The 17,427-nt window shown below is 45.4% G+C and overlaps 1 protein-coding gene across 2 annotated transcripts in view; it reads right to left on the reverse strand.

Moving 5' to 3' along the window:
* Positions 1-13,097: 13,097 nt before the first annotated feature.
* Positions 13,098-17,427, reverse strand: part of TMEM150A (transmembrane protein 150A) — a 94,933-nt gene continuing 90,603 nt past the window's right edge. Inside the window, exons 8-9 of one of the 2 annotated variants that reach the window (XR_015300910.1) lie at positions 14,901-16,834; positions 13,098-14,532 (exon numbers count right to left, since the gene is read on the reverse strand). Coding sequence is in view for 1 of the 2 variants with exons in the window: in XM_086943378.1 (XP_086799504.1) it covers positions 16,593-16,834 (242 nt within the window). In the remaining variant the exon portion in view is untranslated. Of the gene's footprint in view, positions 16,835-17,427 lie in introns of both variants that reach the window. The other variant, XM_086943378.1, reaches the window with a different exon arrangement.

A 17,427-nucleotide genomic window follows, 5' to 3' on the forward strand; every position in this document is an offset into this window, starting at 1 on the left:
TGCTACCTATCTTTTTACTTTGATAAAGTTCATACTTGATAAAGATTCACAGTGTGGTGTCCGTTCGTAAGTGTGGTGTGTCGACAGTGTGTACGATCAGTCCTCCCCAGCGAGGACCATCCCTCGATAAGACTCGGCAGGAATTGTGGGAGAGGAGGGTCTCGGGTGGTTAAGAGAGAAGTCTTGACCCCTGAGGTCACCGCCTTCCAACACAAGGTACTTAGAGAGTAAAGTGGAGCATTTACCATCTTCATTGAACTAGCTATTTCTACCATTTTAAAGTTTATTTTTGATTACAGTATTGTGAATTTTTGTCGTTTGGTCTTGTGTGAAGTCTAGTAAAGATTACTTATTTATTCTAAACCCGGTGTGGTGTCATTTGTAGTGTTTTCACTGTATTACTGTATGTGTTCACAAATGCTTTACACACTGCCTCTGAGATAAGTCTGCCTGCTTGTGCCAAGTTACCAAGGGGAAGAGCAGGGGTTATTTATGAGGTTAGTCCCTTACCCGGACTAGAAGCAAGGGTCCCTATTTGGACAAAGGTACCTACCTCTGCCAACTAGAGACCCCCAGTTCTAACACTCCTGTTGAACTTCAGACCCACCAAATGCTAAGGAAATCGGCACACCTCAAAAGCCCCGCTGCCCAGGAACACATGACTGCCAGGAGACGCTGAAGTGCCTGCTGGGTGACAGAGTCCTGACTTTCCTGAGGTGTATCCAAGTCTGTGGTTCCCAAATTCGAAATGGACCCGGTCACCAGAAAGAAAATGTTTGCTCACTGATAAGCAACCGCTGAGACTGCTGTAATCAGTAGAGAGGTTCAAGCCCTAATTTACGCCGTCTTGATGGCAAGGACTCCAGTCGCAATGCAAACCATGATTTTGTCGTTTGCTACCTTCATGACCAACTTAGACCTGAAGGTTAATTGTGCAAAAACCTTTTGTATTAACTGTGGTAAGGGAACGAATAATAAAAAGAGAATAATGTACATTGACTCTAAGCCATTAGATCATACTTATACGTTCCCCTACCTGGGTGTCCTTTTTGATCATACTGGTCAGTGGGGGAACACAGTTAAAAGCAGGCAATTGTTATTTACCAAGTCAATCATGGCCCTAAAATTATTTAGCAAAAAGATGGGGAATAAACCAGTTAAGGAACTTTTATGCATCTACAAAGCTAGTTGTGTGGCGGTTGCCACTTATGGCGCTGGAATCTGGGGGGATGCGAATGTCACAATTCTACAGACTACTGAAAATAGCTTTTTGAGGTACCTCTTATCTCTACCTGAGAGTATGTCCACCCATAATTGCCACACAGAGCTGGGCCTTCACTATCTGGAAGACATCATTAAGGTAGAGCCGGTTCTTTTATGGCATAGGGTGTGGACTACTGACGAATGTCATCTTAATCGCCTACTCCTGGGGGACGTTTTGAAATCGGAAGGTGCCCATAGGGTGAAGTGGCTGAGTTATAGTAAGACATTTCTTGTTAACATCGATCATCTTGAATATTTTGAGGACCCTTTGAGGATGACCCAGATTCCAAGAAAAGCTTTAAAAAAGTTATGTATTATGCATCTAGAAAATCACAGGGAAAAAAGCGAGTTTATGAAAAAAACAGTGATCTCTCATCAACTAATATTAACTTCGCAGGTTATTCAACCTTATTTAACCTTGCAGATTAAAGACCAAGAAAGATTTTTATTGACTCGTTTTAGATTTGGGATTGTATTTCGGTTATTAAGTTTCCCTGTTATTAATGACTGGTCAAGTGGCATAATTAAATGCCCATGTGATGATTTATCGACCCAATCTGACATCCATATTTTATTTTTCTGTAAATTTTATTCAACCCCAAGGAAAAGGTGGATTATACCAATATTAAGATATTTGAATTTAAGACAATGTCGACCTGCCTTTTTAGCAATCCAGAAGCTTGATGATATATTCTCTGTGGCATCTGTCTCTGCTTTTCTTAAAAATGTTTTTTATTCTCGAAAAACCATAATCATGGAACTAGTCATAAGTATCGTGCCTATATTTATTTGCATGTTTTTAACACTTTTGATTGTGTATATTTGTATCATGTGCTTTTATGGTTATTTATAGGATATAACCGAATTAAGTCTTTCTGAGTCAGTAGAGCAGTTAATAAGAGGCAACTGGACCTGCATTGCCCTCCCCTACTACAGTGTGGAAGATAGCGTCCTGGGACCACAGACACCCCCTGACGCTTGCGTATACGAGAGTTACCCCAGGAGCACTCTATGTATTTCTTAAGCATCCTCCATCTCCAGCATCAGGACCACTTATTGGCTGGACAGCAGTAATGGAGGAAAGTGCACTGAGGACCCTGCAACTGCTGGACCGGACAGGTAACTGTCTCCCTGGACCCAAGAGTGACCTGCTCCCATCCATTGTGGCCCGTCCAACAGAAGTCGCCGTTCTAGCTAGGTGGCTACAAACTGCAACCGTGTACAATGATTTATTGTATTTCCTAAAAGTGAACTACAGTCATTTAGTTACCTTTGAAAATTCATAGCTCCGGTTTCTCTCAATAGAATTTTGTTGTGTTTGAGTCCATTTTAGGAAAAAAATACATTCTATTTTTCTAAATTGGTGTTTGGCTCTTATTGTGTTGTTTCTTACTTGCTTATTGTTTTGGTAATTCCAAATGCTTTACACTTTTTCCTTTGATTAAACCCAAATACTCTGAGTTACATCTACCCAGGACTAAGTTGAAGGTTTTATTAATAAAAAAAATATTTAAAAAAAGCTAAAGTGGACCTGATAAAGATTGCGACATTGTATATGTTGAGGTCTCACAGCCACACCACATAATAATCTAATTTCCTACACTGACGTTTTAGAAAACTTCACAATACAAAAGGCAAAATGATTGTAATTGCCACCGTGTGTTTCAATTGCTAAGGGCATTTCTACAAAAGGACGGCGTTCTACACTATTGTGTTTCCAAAATGGAGGAGACGCTCAAGTTTTGAGTGGGGGAATCACTGAGGAAGAGGAAAGCTTGAGAATGGTCCAGGGACTAACTGCGATGAGGACGAAAGCAAACTTGTCAAACAAGGAGATGAGGCAAAGCTCCACTCTCTTTCCTGCTCCACAATGAGCGATACATTCATACACATACACGTCTACAATGGTCAATCAAACCCTCCATCCGGTCACTCATGGATTCCCTTTCAGCTGGGTTCCTCATACATTACCTGTGAAAAGTGGGCCACAAAAGTACTAGCAATAGCCAGAGTGGAGTCACTAGAGAGTGGGACTATCGGAGACAGTGGAAATATGTGACAACTCTGCTACCAGTCCGGTATCCAAGGAAAGTAGAGGCTAGATTGGGAGTGGATGGAGGGCATGGTCTTCTTTGTTTCAGACAGTGAAAGTGGTATGTGCCCGTTTGTAGGATTTGTATGTGAATTTGTTTAAATGTTTCTCCGTGCATATATATGCACATATACAATATTGTGCATGTTGCTGTGGCTGATATGTCCGTCCTTCAAAGACAATGTAGCACTGGGTAAGCTATTCCTGTATGAGGGAACACCAAATGTTTATAGTACCCACCCAAACCCCCCAATACAGGGGTTCATCTCTGGCACAATTTACATTCCTAGCATATTAATTGTAAATTATGACGTGTTAGGCATCCTCGGTAATAGCATAAAGACACTGGTCTTTGCCATGTTGCGAGTATGTTTGGTCTAACTGTGGCCATCTATCACATAACCGTGCCCATCCTTAAAATAATAATGTCCAAGGCTGACCTGATGTGAAGGTTATTCGCATTATGATGGACAGCCATGGCATGATTGTGCCCCTGACGAATGGTCGGCCTCCTAGGCATAATGGAGGCATGTTTGGCATTATGGTGTACATCCTTGGCATACGAGGATGATATTTCCCTGGTGAAGAAAAATCTGTTATGCGATGCATGTTCACTAGGGAAATTGGAAAGGGGCGACCACTCGGTCCCCCCGAACGTATGGCGGAGTACCACGATCCCCCCGGGAAGCCATCTTGGGCGGGAGGCGAGTCTCGGCTGGTATGCCCGAAGCGGCGTAGCCGGGGCGCGCCTTTTCCCGCCCTAGAGTGGGTTGGCCTAGACACTGACGCGGCCGGCCAAGCCCTCGGGGCAGGCAGGGGCGGGTTTACGCCCGCCCTGAAGACGGATAAAAGGAGCAACAAGCCAAGAAGACATCCTCTTGTTCCTGTGCTCTGAAGCTGCACCTCCTCGCTGCACGTGAGCTCGAGACGGAACGAAGAGCCAATTTTGAGCGTTGTAATCGTTCTTATTTGTTTTCCAGATACTCTGTTGGAGAATGCCGAAGAAGGTGGGAAAGCGAATGACTACTGACCAGATGCTGCGAGTTCTCATGAAGGAGGTGACCGATCTGAAGAGGCGAATGGCGGATAAGGACGAAGAAGGGGGACCGAAACGTCCTTTGGCAGGAGCAGCTCCGGGGGGAAAAGGCAAGAGGCCCAGAAGGGGAGCAGCTGGGGGAGACATCCCGGGTCCCAGTACCCCGCTCGAAGCGCCCACTCCTGTGCCGGCGGAAGGGAATCCGATTCCCGTTGTGGTCACCCCCGTGTCCGGGGAAGATATGCCGCCCGAGCTGGCAGCACAATTAGCAGCGTGGTTGGGAAAGGATAGCGAGGGCGCCACGGCTGTCGACGCGCAGGTGTTGATGAAGCAACTGCGTGAAACACGGGAAGCAGCGAAGGCGTCTACGCCGGCTGCGGCAGTGGAGAAACCTCAGGGGACAGGTTCAGCCTCAGAGACAGCGACCGTTTCAGGTAAGCGGCCATTGCCGATTGCGAGGGATGAGTCGGCACCCTCGCGAAGGGAAAAGTTGGGTCAGCATGTCCCTTTAGCGATTAAAGAGAAGATATGGGCAGGGGAATATATAAACATGTTCTCGTTGCTTACTGACCATTATGAGATGGAGCATGTTAAGTGCCAGAAAGACCTCATGCATCCGAGTGTTTGGCGCGCAAAGATGGCCGCCTTTAAGGTAAACGAAAACATTGGCAATTGGGGTAAGGCGTGGGGGATTTTTACATCCATCTTGGGGGAACGTAGGCCCGAATTGCTTCCCGAATTGCCGATTTATCAGTCACGGATTATGGGGTACTCTGTATCACACGAAGGCAATCATTGGTTCTGCTATGATAATCTTTTCAGAAAAGCGAAAGAACATGATAAAAACTTAACTTGGGATTGTTATGATTCTGTGTCATGGTCCAAAATGGAGGATACTGGTATGTTGAAATTGCCATTAGTAGGGAGTAACGTTGGCGAATCCTCCCGCCAATATGCGGGGACGCCCTTTCGTTCAGGTACGAGTACCGACAATTACTCGAGGCCTACCGGCAACACAGGTAAAAGGGGGGTTTGTTGGAACTTTAACAGGGGAAAATGTACTAGGCCGCAGGGGTCATGCAAATTTAAACACGAATGTAGTGGGTGTGGGCAATCATCCCATCCTGAGTCCACGTGTAGAGCCAAAACGGGTGATAACGGGGGTAGAGGAGGCGCCAAACAGGTCTAACATAGTCCGAGGGGCGCCTTTACCTACTCCGATTGATACCTTGGCAATGATTCCTTGGCTCAGCGAATACCCGGATCGTGCTTCCGCTGGGGTGTTGCGGAACGGGTTTTCATATGGTTTCCGCATCCCAGTGGGGGACTTTCAGGGTGTAGCTAAATGTAAAAACCAGATGTCGGTCTTAAAGCATACGACCGTAGTACAGGATAAGATCCGGAAGGAGGTCACTCGAGGTCGAGTCGCCGGTCCGTTTAGTGTACCGCCTGTTGCTAGCTTTGTTTGTTCCCCCCTAGGGGTGGTCCCCAAGAAGGACCCGGGTGAGTTTCGGTTGATACATAATTTATCAGCCCCACGTGGTCTTTCCGTTAACGAAGCGATAGACCCGGAAGTGTGTTCGGTGCGGTACGCATCCTTCGATGAGGCCGTAGCCATTTTGAATCGCCTGGGGCCCGGTGCGCTGATGGCAAAATCTGATATCGAGTCAGCGTTCCGGTTGCTCCCGGTACATCCAGACGATCAGCGTCTCTTGGGTTTCAGGTTTCAAGGACATTATTACATGGATAGGTGTATGCCGATGGGGTGCTCTATATCTTGTGCTTATTTCGAAAAATTCAGTACTTTCCTGCAATGGGTCTTCACAAAGAAGACGGGTTTTCAACATGTGATGCATTATCTTGATGACTTCTTGTTCCTGGGGGCAGCCGGGGATCCGGAATGTGCGCAGGCTTTGGCTGCATTTTGTGTCTTAATGAATCAGTTTGGCGTGCCATTGGCACCAGGTAAGACTGTGGGTCCATCGACTTGCCTTGAGTTTCTGGGGATCGAGTTAGACTCCAGAGAAGGTTGTTTTCGTTTACCAGGTGACAAAGTGTTAAGGTTCAGGGCATCCCTGCAAAAGTGTATAAATGAGTCTAAGGTTAAGCTACATCAGTTACAGCAGTTGGTGGGACAGTTGAATTTTGCCCTAAGAGTTATACCAATGGCCCGCCCCTTTTCCCGCTCGATCGCTCAAGCCATGGTCGGCCTGAAAGAGGGTCATCATCGCACAAGGCTCTCGGCGGAGGTTCGCCAGGACATGCGCATTTGGTTGGCATTTCTGGCGGATTTCAATGGTCGAGTTGTCTGGAGCAAGCCGGCCGTGTCCTCTGAGGAGCTGGGGCTGTGGACAGATTCGGCGGGGAGCGCAGGTTTTGGCGCCATTTTCGGCACTCGATGGTCTGCACAAAAATGGCCGGCATGGTGGCATGACAATGGATTGACAAGTAACAGTGCTTTCCTGGAACTTTTTCCCATTCTGGTGGCCCTTAGAACATGGCCCGAGGGGTTCAGAGATCACTCTGTGGTGTTCTGGTCTGATAATATGACCGTGGTTGAGTGTATCAATAGCCAGGCAGCACGATGCAAATGGATTTTGAGACTACTCAAGGAAATCGTATTACTGTGTATGCAACTGAATGTGCTATTCAAAGCAAGACATGTCCCGGGGGTGATGAACCAGGCGGCTGATGCCCTTTCTCGTTTTCGTATGCAGGCCTTCTGGGGTTTTCTGCCCACAGCGGACCCGGAGCCGGCACCCTTTCCCGAAGCTCTCTGGTCTCTCGGTGCCCCGAACTTCGTAACCTCGTGGGAGAGAGTTTAGCACCCAGGACGAGGAAGGCATATGAAGGGGCGTTCCGTGCCTATTTGGCCTTTTTGGGGACTGTTAGAGGGGAGTTTTGGGACCAGGAAGAATGGGTAGTGAAATTTCTGATGTCTTTACATCTGGCAGGGAAATCGGTGGCTACAGCCCAGAGGCATCGGGCTGCCATTTCCTTTGTTGCTAGGGCTCATGGGATCCAGGACCCGACAGCGTCTTTCGTTGTACAAAAAGCGCTACGTGGGTGGCAACGCCTTGAGGGTCGCAGAGTAGATGAGAGGCGCCCGATAGGTTTGGATAGGTTGGCCCTGTTATTATCCACACTCCCTGCAACATGTTCATCTCAGTTTGAGACAGTGTTATTCCGAGCCGCTTTTATGCTGGCATTCCATGGGGCTATGCGGGTAAGCGAACTAGTGGCAAGGAACAAGCAGGATGTGACGGGGGGACTGTGCCGAGAACACGTTCAGATCAGAGGGGAGACAATGACTGTCTCGTTTGTCAGGTCCAAGACCGATCAGAGCGGGATGGGTGACTGCATAATCATACGCAGGATTCCCGGGTCCTCCATGTGCCCGGTGAAGTGTTTAGAGGATTATTTAGCACAAAGGGTGGCATCATGGGGGGGGACCTTGTTGAGACACGCTGACGCCACCCCACTGACGAGGTTTCAGTTTCAGCGGGTGCTTGCGATGTCGATTACCGCTGCGGGCTTGAACCCGGGCGAGTTTGGGACCCATTCCTTTCGGATAGGGGCTGCTACAGAGGCTACAGCCAGGGGTCTGAATGTGGAACAAGTTAAACGTGTGGGGCGTTGGTCCTCCAATTGTTATAAAAAGTATGTGCGGTTGCACATGTTGTGAAGCTGTTATGATATACTCACGCTTCTTGTCTTTGTTTGGTTTTCAGTTGCGCAAGCCTACGAGGCGGGGCGGACTATGCAGTCAACCCAACACCGGGCCAGCGGTCAGACATCACCGGCTGTGAAAAAGGAGGTGTGGGTCGTGGGCCACTCATACGTGAGGCGTGCCGCGGACGTATTCAAGGCAGGTGACATGATTCACGTGGCTGGGGAATACAGGTACAGGGTGTCCTTCTACGGAAGGGGCGGTCTCTGTATTGACCAGTTTCAATCATTTTTTGAGGGTTTGCTAGGGCGGACGAGGTCACCGCCGTCTGTAGTCATAGTACATCTTGGGGGCAATGATTTGGTCACCACTGGTAGACGACTTCTTCTTGAGGCGATGCTTTCCACTGTAAGTTGGTTAGCGAGGAGAGTTCCAGGGTGTACAATTGCGTGGTCCCATATGATCCCACGAAAAGTGTGGCGGGGGGCTTTTTCTGTTTCTGCTTTGAATCATTCTGTAAGAAAAATTAATAACAAAGTAAGTAGGTTGTTCCGTTCCAATACACTGCATTCCATTTCGCATGGTTGTATTAATAATGACAGTATGTATTTGGGGGATGGTGTGCATTTGTCTCGGGTGGGGAATGAGTTACTCATAGGAGACTTCATAGCTTGGCTAAAAACGTTAAAACATGACCTTTAGGTAGGAGTGTTGTGGGGGGTCCGGATAGCCGGTCAACTATCCGGCCTGTGGCGGTAAGGTTATGATCGGTGAGCACTAATTGGAAGATCCCTATCAGTGGGCGTCACCCATTACGAATGGGAGCGCTCGGGGGAGGTGGCCATTGGCCCCTCAACGGGGAGGCGGTCCCTTCTAAGGATGGGTCGCCGAAAGGAAAGGAAAGGCGGTCAAGGCCCCTTCCTGGGTAGGAGGGGTTACAGCCCCCTCCTGGGGAATTTACCGGGGCCAGGACGTCTGCGACGGCAGATGTGGTAAGTTGTGTGGGATTTGGGGGGGGGGGTCTACGCTACCTTCTAGATACCTCACACGAGTCCTCGTACGACCTTTAAATGGCGTCGAGTTTTATTGGGGCCCCCGTCAAGTCAAGGGAAATTGGTAGTTGCACTTGAGGTATGCCTCTGTGCGGTCGCCCCTCACAAGTGAGGGGGATTTTTCTGGGTTAGGGATCTTGACACCGGTGACGACCTTGCCGTTGGCCCTTAAACGTTAGGATGTACAATTTCAAAATTTCAAGTAAATGTTTTGTAGGATGTTAGTTCGGCTAGGAGAACCTTTGTATTAGAGAATATGTTAAGGTTAGCCAAACATCGCAATGTGGTAATGAAATTGTACATAATATGAAACTGTTTATTTTAATGTTTTAATTTTGTTTCATATTTTAATAAATGCGGCCGGGAGGGTCACTCCTTCCCGTCTTCCAAAAACTTCATATCGGTTTCCGGTTTCCCATCCTTGGGGATTGTGTTGAGAGGGGGTGGCGGGTATCTCAGCCATATGGAAAGGGGCGACCACTCGGTCCCCCTGAACGTATGGCGGAGTACCACGATCCCCCCGGGAAGCCATCTTGGGCGGGAGGCGAGTCTCGGCTGGTATGCCCGAAGCGGCGTAGCCGGGGCGCGCCTTTTCCCGCCCTAGAGTGGGTTGGCCTAGACACTGACGCGGCCGGCCACGCCCTCGGGGCAGGCAGGGGCGGGTTTACGCCCGCCCTGAAGACGGATAAAAGGAGCAACAAGCCAAGATGACATCCTCTTGTTCCTGTGCTCTGAAGCTGCACCTCCTCGCTGCACGTGAGCTCGAGACGGAACGAAGAGCCAATTTTGACCCACCCACCAGCCCCTGAGGACAGCAAGTTTGATGGATAACTCTGGTTTTCGTTTACAGGTTGTGGTTATTATCGTGATGACTTTGAGTATGCAGTAAAGAATGGTCAATTTTGTGTTTTGTTTTTCAAAATAAAGAATTCTGCGTTAGTAAGCATGCTCTTAATAAAATTGTGTTGCTACTGTCTTTCAGTATTTAGCCATTTAGTAATTTAGTTAAACATTGTCGTATTTATTTTGGTCGGGCGGTAAGGTCATGATCGGTGAGCACTAATTGGAAGATCCCTATGAGTGGGCGTCACCCATTACGGATGGGAGCGCTCGGGGGAGGTGGCCATTGGCCCCTCAACGGGGAGGCGGTCCCTTCTAAGGATGGGTCGCCGAAAGGAAAGGAAAGGCGGTCAAGGCCCCTTCCTGGGTAGGAGGGGTTACAGCCCCCTCCTGGGGAATTTCCCGGGGCCAGGACGTCTGCGACGGCAGATGTGGTAAGTTGTGTGGGATTTGGGGGGGGTCTACGCTACCTTCTAGATACCTCACACGAGTCCTCGTACGACCTTTAAATGGCGTCGAGTTTTATTGGGGCCCCCGTCAAGTCAAGGGAAATTGGTAGTTGCACTTGAGGTATGCCTCTGTGCGGTCGCCCCTCACAAGTGAGGGGGATTTTTCTGGGTTAGGGATCTTGACACCGGTGACGACCTTGCCGTTGGCCCTTAAACGTTAGGATGTACAATTTCAAAATTTCAAGTAAATGTTTTGTAGGATGTTAGTTCGGCTAGGAGAACCTTTGTATTAGAGAATATGTTAAGGTTAGCCAAACATCGCAATGTGGTAATGAAATTGTACATAATATGAAACTGTTTATTTTAATGTTTTAATTTTGTTTCATATTTTAATAAATACGGCCGGGAGGGTCACTCCCTCCCGTCTTCCAAAAACTTCATATCGGTTTCCGGTTTCCCATCCTTGGGGATTGTGTTGAGAGGGGGTGGCGGGTATCTCAGCCATACAGAAGCTGACATTTGGGGACCATGCATAAAAACTGATTTTTGAAACACAAAAGCACGTTTTTCAGACAAAAACAATATTTTTAATGTGTTAACCCAGTATGGGAAGTACATATTTAATAGAAAAAACATGTATATTAAGAAACAGATATGTTGAAGCTTTGAAATAAATTGATTAAAAATCCTAAAAACATTTAATGCTGCTCTTTGAATGATAGTTCAAAGTGAGTTGAGGAGATGTATAGGTGCTAGTAATTCCTTTGTGCCAGTCAGCACTTTCTGCTGTAGCTGTTATTTCATTAGTCACGTGTAGGCATTTTATATCGATCATGTTTTTCCAGACATTGCTTTAAGTGACCATCTTATGCGTTGGGGTGAATTGTGTTCTGCTACAATATTGAGTTTTAAATATCGTCCAGCCAAAATATTGGATCCCGAATATCAACTAATACCATATCACAAAGGTAAGTATTTGAGGGAAAGTTAATTTTTATTTACATTTGCAACTCCGCATGCATTTATCTTGAATGTATGTATGTATCTTCAAGGAACATAGATGTTGAGTTAAGATCAGGGCATGTATATTTACAAATTATATATTTAGGAGCTGTCACAACTCCTGTCAGCAAAAGCAGACAGCTATGTCCTGGGGGTTGACACCCCTTAACTTATCAGAAGCTGTTCCTGGTGGTGTGGAGATCCCCAGGGCCATGTATGGCTCCAGGAGGGGGCCATATTGCCCTCATTTGATTTTTAAGGGCTTGCCTCGGATAGGTGGAGGTCCCCAGGGCCATACCATCCTTCTTACAAACAATGGAAGTCCCGGTGGGTAGTAGTCCTCGAGGCCAGGGGGACATGTGGACCACCTCTTTAATGTGCATTTTTGCCCCTAGGAGGTGGAGTTCCCCGGGGCTGTGGGGGAGGGGGTCCGCACGTCTCCCCATTTTAGTTTTTGTATTTAGCCCTGAGGCGGTGGTCCCCAGGGCCCGGGCGAGGATTGCCCCGAGCACCACCCGCATTTTTAAAACTGCCCTGGGAAGATGGTGTCACCAGGGCATAATTAAGCTTGAGAGGGGGGCTGTGTGCCCCCTCGCTTGTTTTTTTGCCCCTCAAATCATGGTGATATTTGCGAATATTCACAGTGAATTCAAAAGTAAAATAGCTTTTTTGTCCTGGAGGGGTCTCTCTGGGACCCCAGCACCAGAGCTAGAGGGTCAGGGGATTTAAATCCTGACCCCTTTTTTTTTCTGCATATGTTTTTGGGACTCGGCTGAAGCAGAGTCCCAAGATGGCTGCCAACATTTCCTAGTTGTGGTGTTGGCAGCCAATCAGAGCTCTGCAGATCGCTGCACAAGCTTGTTATTATTCGTGAAATAGTCACGATCACAGCTAGCTATACAAATTTACATTTTGTTTAATTTTTCGACAACTAACTGAACAGATTTACACCAAATAACTGCAAGAGTGATCTGCAAAACAAAATCTACCTTTCTGCCAAATACAGTGTAAGCCCCTTTGGAAATTAAAACGGGAAAATACACTTTTTTTGACCCCCCCCCCTTTTTTTTCTTAGTCCCCGCTTGACAAGTCGCCCCGAAACTTTACATGCGCAACAAGACCTAACTTGACACTTTTTGGGGAAAAGTTTGTGAAGATTTGTCAAACAACGCCAAAGTTATATGCATATTCAATATGTCAATATAGTCAAAATATCTATATATATATATATATATATATATATATATATATATATATATATATATATATATATATATACACACACTCTGACATTACACACTGACATTACACAAACACATATACTTACATGATATAATCAGTCAATATTCTGGATATGATATACAGGCATGAATATATTTTGTCACTCAATATTCTGGAATACAAATTGGTGGTCACTACTAGTAATCCTCCAAGGTGTGGCCACATCTGTTATTGCATTTGATGTAATAACTACTGCAACAATGCTCAAAAGCCACAAGTAATTCTGGACTATTGTCAATGATCAGAAGTAGCTCTGGTTATAGAAAAGGTTGGAGACCCATTGTTAAAGCCATACGCAGCAAGTGCAAAGAAACTAAAACAGTCCAAATTCTGAAAGTTCAGAGATTGGTCAACAAGAAAGGTCACTCCAAGCACAAATGCGGCACATTTTGTTATTCAGAGTCTACTCAACTTGTTTTTAAAAATTCTTTTTTATTGAAGTTTTCCCTTGAAAAACAACACTGAAATGTGATTTGGCAAGTTAGGGGTGCCTTATGAGCACCCGGGCACCAAAGCCAGCTGAAAGAATCATTTGGTCTGGCACCCAGTGAGAATACACAAATATGCATCCCCCTCCAAAAACAAAACATATTCCAATTTGAAAACTGTAAATTAAGAGCAGCTTGTGAAAGTTAAAAAGGAGGGTAGAGGTCATTCGGTTAGTTGGGTGCATTTAGAAAGAGGTCAGAAAAACAGAACATCCATTCCCACACACATGTAAGAAAGACACAAAGTCTGGCACCACCTCTTTCTCCAGAAAAGGTCACATTACTGGGAACTTTCACAGTCTCCCAACTGTAACAGACTGCAGACTTAAGTTGTCCACCCTTCACATGCCAACTCTCTCTGGGAAAAGATGTGATTGAAGTAGAAATGTGTCCAAGGCTGCAGGCCCTCTATTAATAAGGAAAGAAGTTCTTGGCAAAGTGTAAAACAACCAGTATGTCACAGGAAGGGTGACACCTGACGGGGTAAGGTGTCGGCAGGGGGTAGTAACTGTTGGGTAACTAGGTGTGGCTGATCAGGATCAATGGTGCTATAAGCATCACGGAGAATTGCATATTCTTTAAGATAAAGGTGAAAGAACTTTGGAGGAGGGTTTGCTTTGCTGTGTCATAAGAACACAACTCTTACAACTGTGTAACTAGTGATGCTGCTGGATGCCTGAAGATTCCACTACACTGTAGCGAAACTCCCTACACCTTTCTCCTGCTCTCCCCACCCTGCCACTCTTACCATGCCAAACACTACCGAGCCCTTCTCCACTAGGATTATTCTCCCTATAAAACAGCCCAAAAAATGTATGGAGAGCTTAACCAATCAGAGGGTCCCTGATGCACCAATGGAAAGACAGCTTTAGGTGTTCAATTATATCATACATGATGGTGTCACTGTACAAACACCTGTCAGAGATACTTCGAAAATACAGTGTATCGTTATTCTTAATTTCTAAGTGGATTTTGCACCAATATTTCAATGATCAAAGGTGTGCTTTAAGAATTTACTGTAAAGGATCATAAATCACTAGCGTCATAGGGTAATTAAAAATCAGATCCTGCTGATAAGCAGGTGTTTATCAAAAGTCGAACTATTTTAATGTGTTCCGAAAGCTTTGCCTGATCCGCTGCTTTACACACTTTTTTGTTTTGTAAAACGCTATGCTGTTCATAAAATAAAAAACATGTAATGAGTAGAGTAGCAGCATCCTTTGGAGGACATCAAAGATACAATAAAAGCCCCTTTTAGAAAAGGCATTTTTCCAACTTTTGACATAGTATCGACCAGTCCTCTATATGGGAACTATCCAGCAGCTGGGAGTTCGTGTAACTCAAACAGTGAATAAGCAGCTGGCAATGTTTGTTTTTGTGAAGAGGCTGGTGTTCTCAATTTCTTAACTAAGAACTCTGGCAGCCTGATATGTAAACAAACAACGTTGGGTTGTGAGATAGCTCACACTCCATATAACCGCTGAGTCACTACATAACCTTCACAAATGTCAAGAAGTTAGGTCAGACACTTACAATGCCCATTTGACATTTGATGGCCGGCTCCTACCATATCTGTGCATGCAATAAAGGACCTTCTCAGCATTTCCCTGTGGCCTGACAGTGCCAATCCTCACTCGGAAATGGTACTTAGTGGTGCAGAAGCACATCCATTAGTACTTATTACGTCACCCAAGATAAGGGGGGGAATCTCTGCGGCCATAGACTACTTTAGAAAAAGCACACTCTGCATTGAGTACATCACACTCTTTTCAAATTAACAATGAAAGCCCTTATGTATGAAATGGTTTTACCCAATCTGTGTCTATGGGGAAATACACTAATACATAAGCTCCCAAATCAATCTAAAAACCCATCCTCAGCTCCTCTGTTGCAGCAGGGCCAAGGGAGCTGGTGTACAAAATTCATAACATGCCTTTCATTTCCCTTTTTTGTACGTCCACTTATTCCCAAGTGAAACTAGGGACCCATTCACAATCTCAAAAGCCCACTGCTACCCTTTCCAGCTTGAATGTTAATGATCCATGAAGTACCCATATCTCTTGAAAGAAGATCCTGACCACCACCTTTTTACTGTATTAGGTTTCCTTTGACATCAGATGTAGCTTGCAACAAATAACTTGGAAAAAGTTGCTTAAAAATTAGAGCAGCGTTGGCACTTGCCTTGCAGCTGCTATCCCTCATTTGTTGATGGTTCCGTTTCTTTTTCATAATATTTTCGTTTAAAGTTCCTTCAACATCATTGGTTGATAAGGGACAATTTTTGAAGAATCTATTCAATTTCGCCACTGCACTGCAAATTTAAAATAAATGGGAAATTAAAAAAAAAGTGGGAACCAAGTTTGTTCCCCCAGACAAACACAGAGCACTGGTAAGCTGAATAGTTATTTATGGCTGCGATAACTTTACCGAATGTATATTGACCATTTGTTCAGCGCAGACTGCTTACAGAAAGGGTTCTTACTGCATGCCCAGCTCTACTCCTTGGACGCCTCTGCTGAGAAGAGATGTCCATCTGTGCACCCACTTAATGAATGGAGCCTCTTAATGCAGTACATTACTGTGTAATAAAAAAATATTTCTATCAGTATATTCTTCAATCTCAACTGTTTAAATGCTTTGTAGTTACAGTTGAGACAGCCGCAAATATGAATGGCATATGTATATATTACTTTGAAATTATTTTTCTGCATCTGCTTCCATTCAGCACCTAAGAACTGGCAGTGTTTCTAACTATTAACACTAGTTGACAAGACGCCCAAGAAAAACACATATTAAAAAAAAGAAATTAGTGAGGATCGGGTTCCTCCACCCTACATTTTGAGATCACCAGGACTTTGAGATATGTTTACGAATGCTCAAGTGAATCCTACAGGTCACCGTAAAGCACCACCACCTGAGATGGACAGCCTAGGATTCCCAGATCCTGAAGCATATGAAAACCTAGAGTCCACGTAGGAATACTCCAGGGTTGTAATAAAAAAAATACACAATAAAGAGCATATCCACCTACCCTAGTGACGAGCATTCCCAGCAAAGTAGATTTCTGAAAGTTGTGTACAAAACTGAAGTGACCAACACTGATCAAAGGTGTCACCCCAGCCATGTGGCAAACTAGTGACCATTTGGTACGACGATATAAATATATATATATTTACTGTTTATATAATAAAAAAGACAAGTCCGTGTGTAGAAAATGAATACGTGAGTTGTGTCTGTCAGCCTTTTTCATATATATATAGATAGAATATGTTTTTTTGCACTAATACCTTTCTTATTTAAAAGAAAAAAAACTTTTTTTGCAGGGAGTAAAAAGAAGAACCAAAATATCACTAAAAGTCTATGCATGGTCTAATCTGGGGGAGGTGGCCCTTGGTGAGGTCACACCTCCCAGTCCGCCGTCAGATCATGGCAATGCTCTCGGGGTTACAGTTCAGGTGCGTGGAAGTGCTGCTGCTGGTGGGGGACTTGCAACCACGGGCACCCGAGAGCTGGATGGCAGCAATCATGGTGCCACCTGACACATCGCCAAACTCATATGTGAAGGTGCCGTAGAAAACCAGGATGTCAATGACGAAGACCCACTCGCAGATGGCGGCAAGATGCTGCAGCAGCGAGCTCTCATGGATGAAAAAGATCCCACCTAGAGCAAAAGGTTAAGGAGAAGTTTTGAAAAAGAATGGGGAGACATTTAATTATAACATCCTGAATCCTCTGGGTTAGACAATTTGTTGGAAATGTATTATCATAGTCAATCATGAACTAACCTCTTTCCTCTACATGCTGTCCCAAAATATTCTCAAAGGGCTCGGACCATAGCCATTCTATGTAGTGCATGTCCCACAATGCACAATTGACAATTCTGAAAAAATGGAGAACTCTATATGGCATTCCGGGAAATTAATATATATTTTAAATATTCACAGGGCCAGTCAGTCCTCTTCATCCATTGGTCTGCTTAAGTGTCAGTTTCATTTCGCTTCCAACTAGAGGATCAAGCAATTGCACCCCCGGGGACTGTCTGAACTTTTCACTGTAGTGAGGGCGCACAGGGTCCTGGGGCATGCTTTACCCTTACTTATATGTAGGCAGATGTGCATGGCCGCTACGTGTTCCTGTGGGGTTCTTTGGATGGCCGGGACATCCCTAAACACATACACCCCAAACACAGACGACCATATGGTTTTTTTTTACCTGCCTTCAGTATGCCTGGCATGAAAGGCACCCGACCCAAAA

This window comes from Lissotriton vulgaris, chromosome 11, assembly GCF_964263255.1.
Source record: "Lissotriton vulgaris chromosome 11, aLisVul1.2, whole genome shotgun sequence".
NCBI lineage: Eukaryota > Metazoa > Chordata > Amphibia > Caudata > Salamandridae > Lissotriton > Lissotriton vulgaris.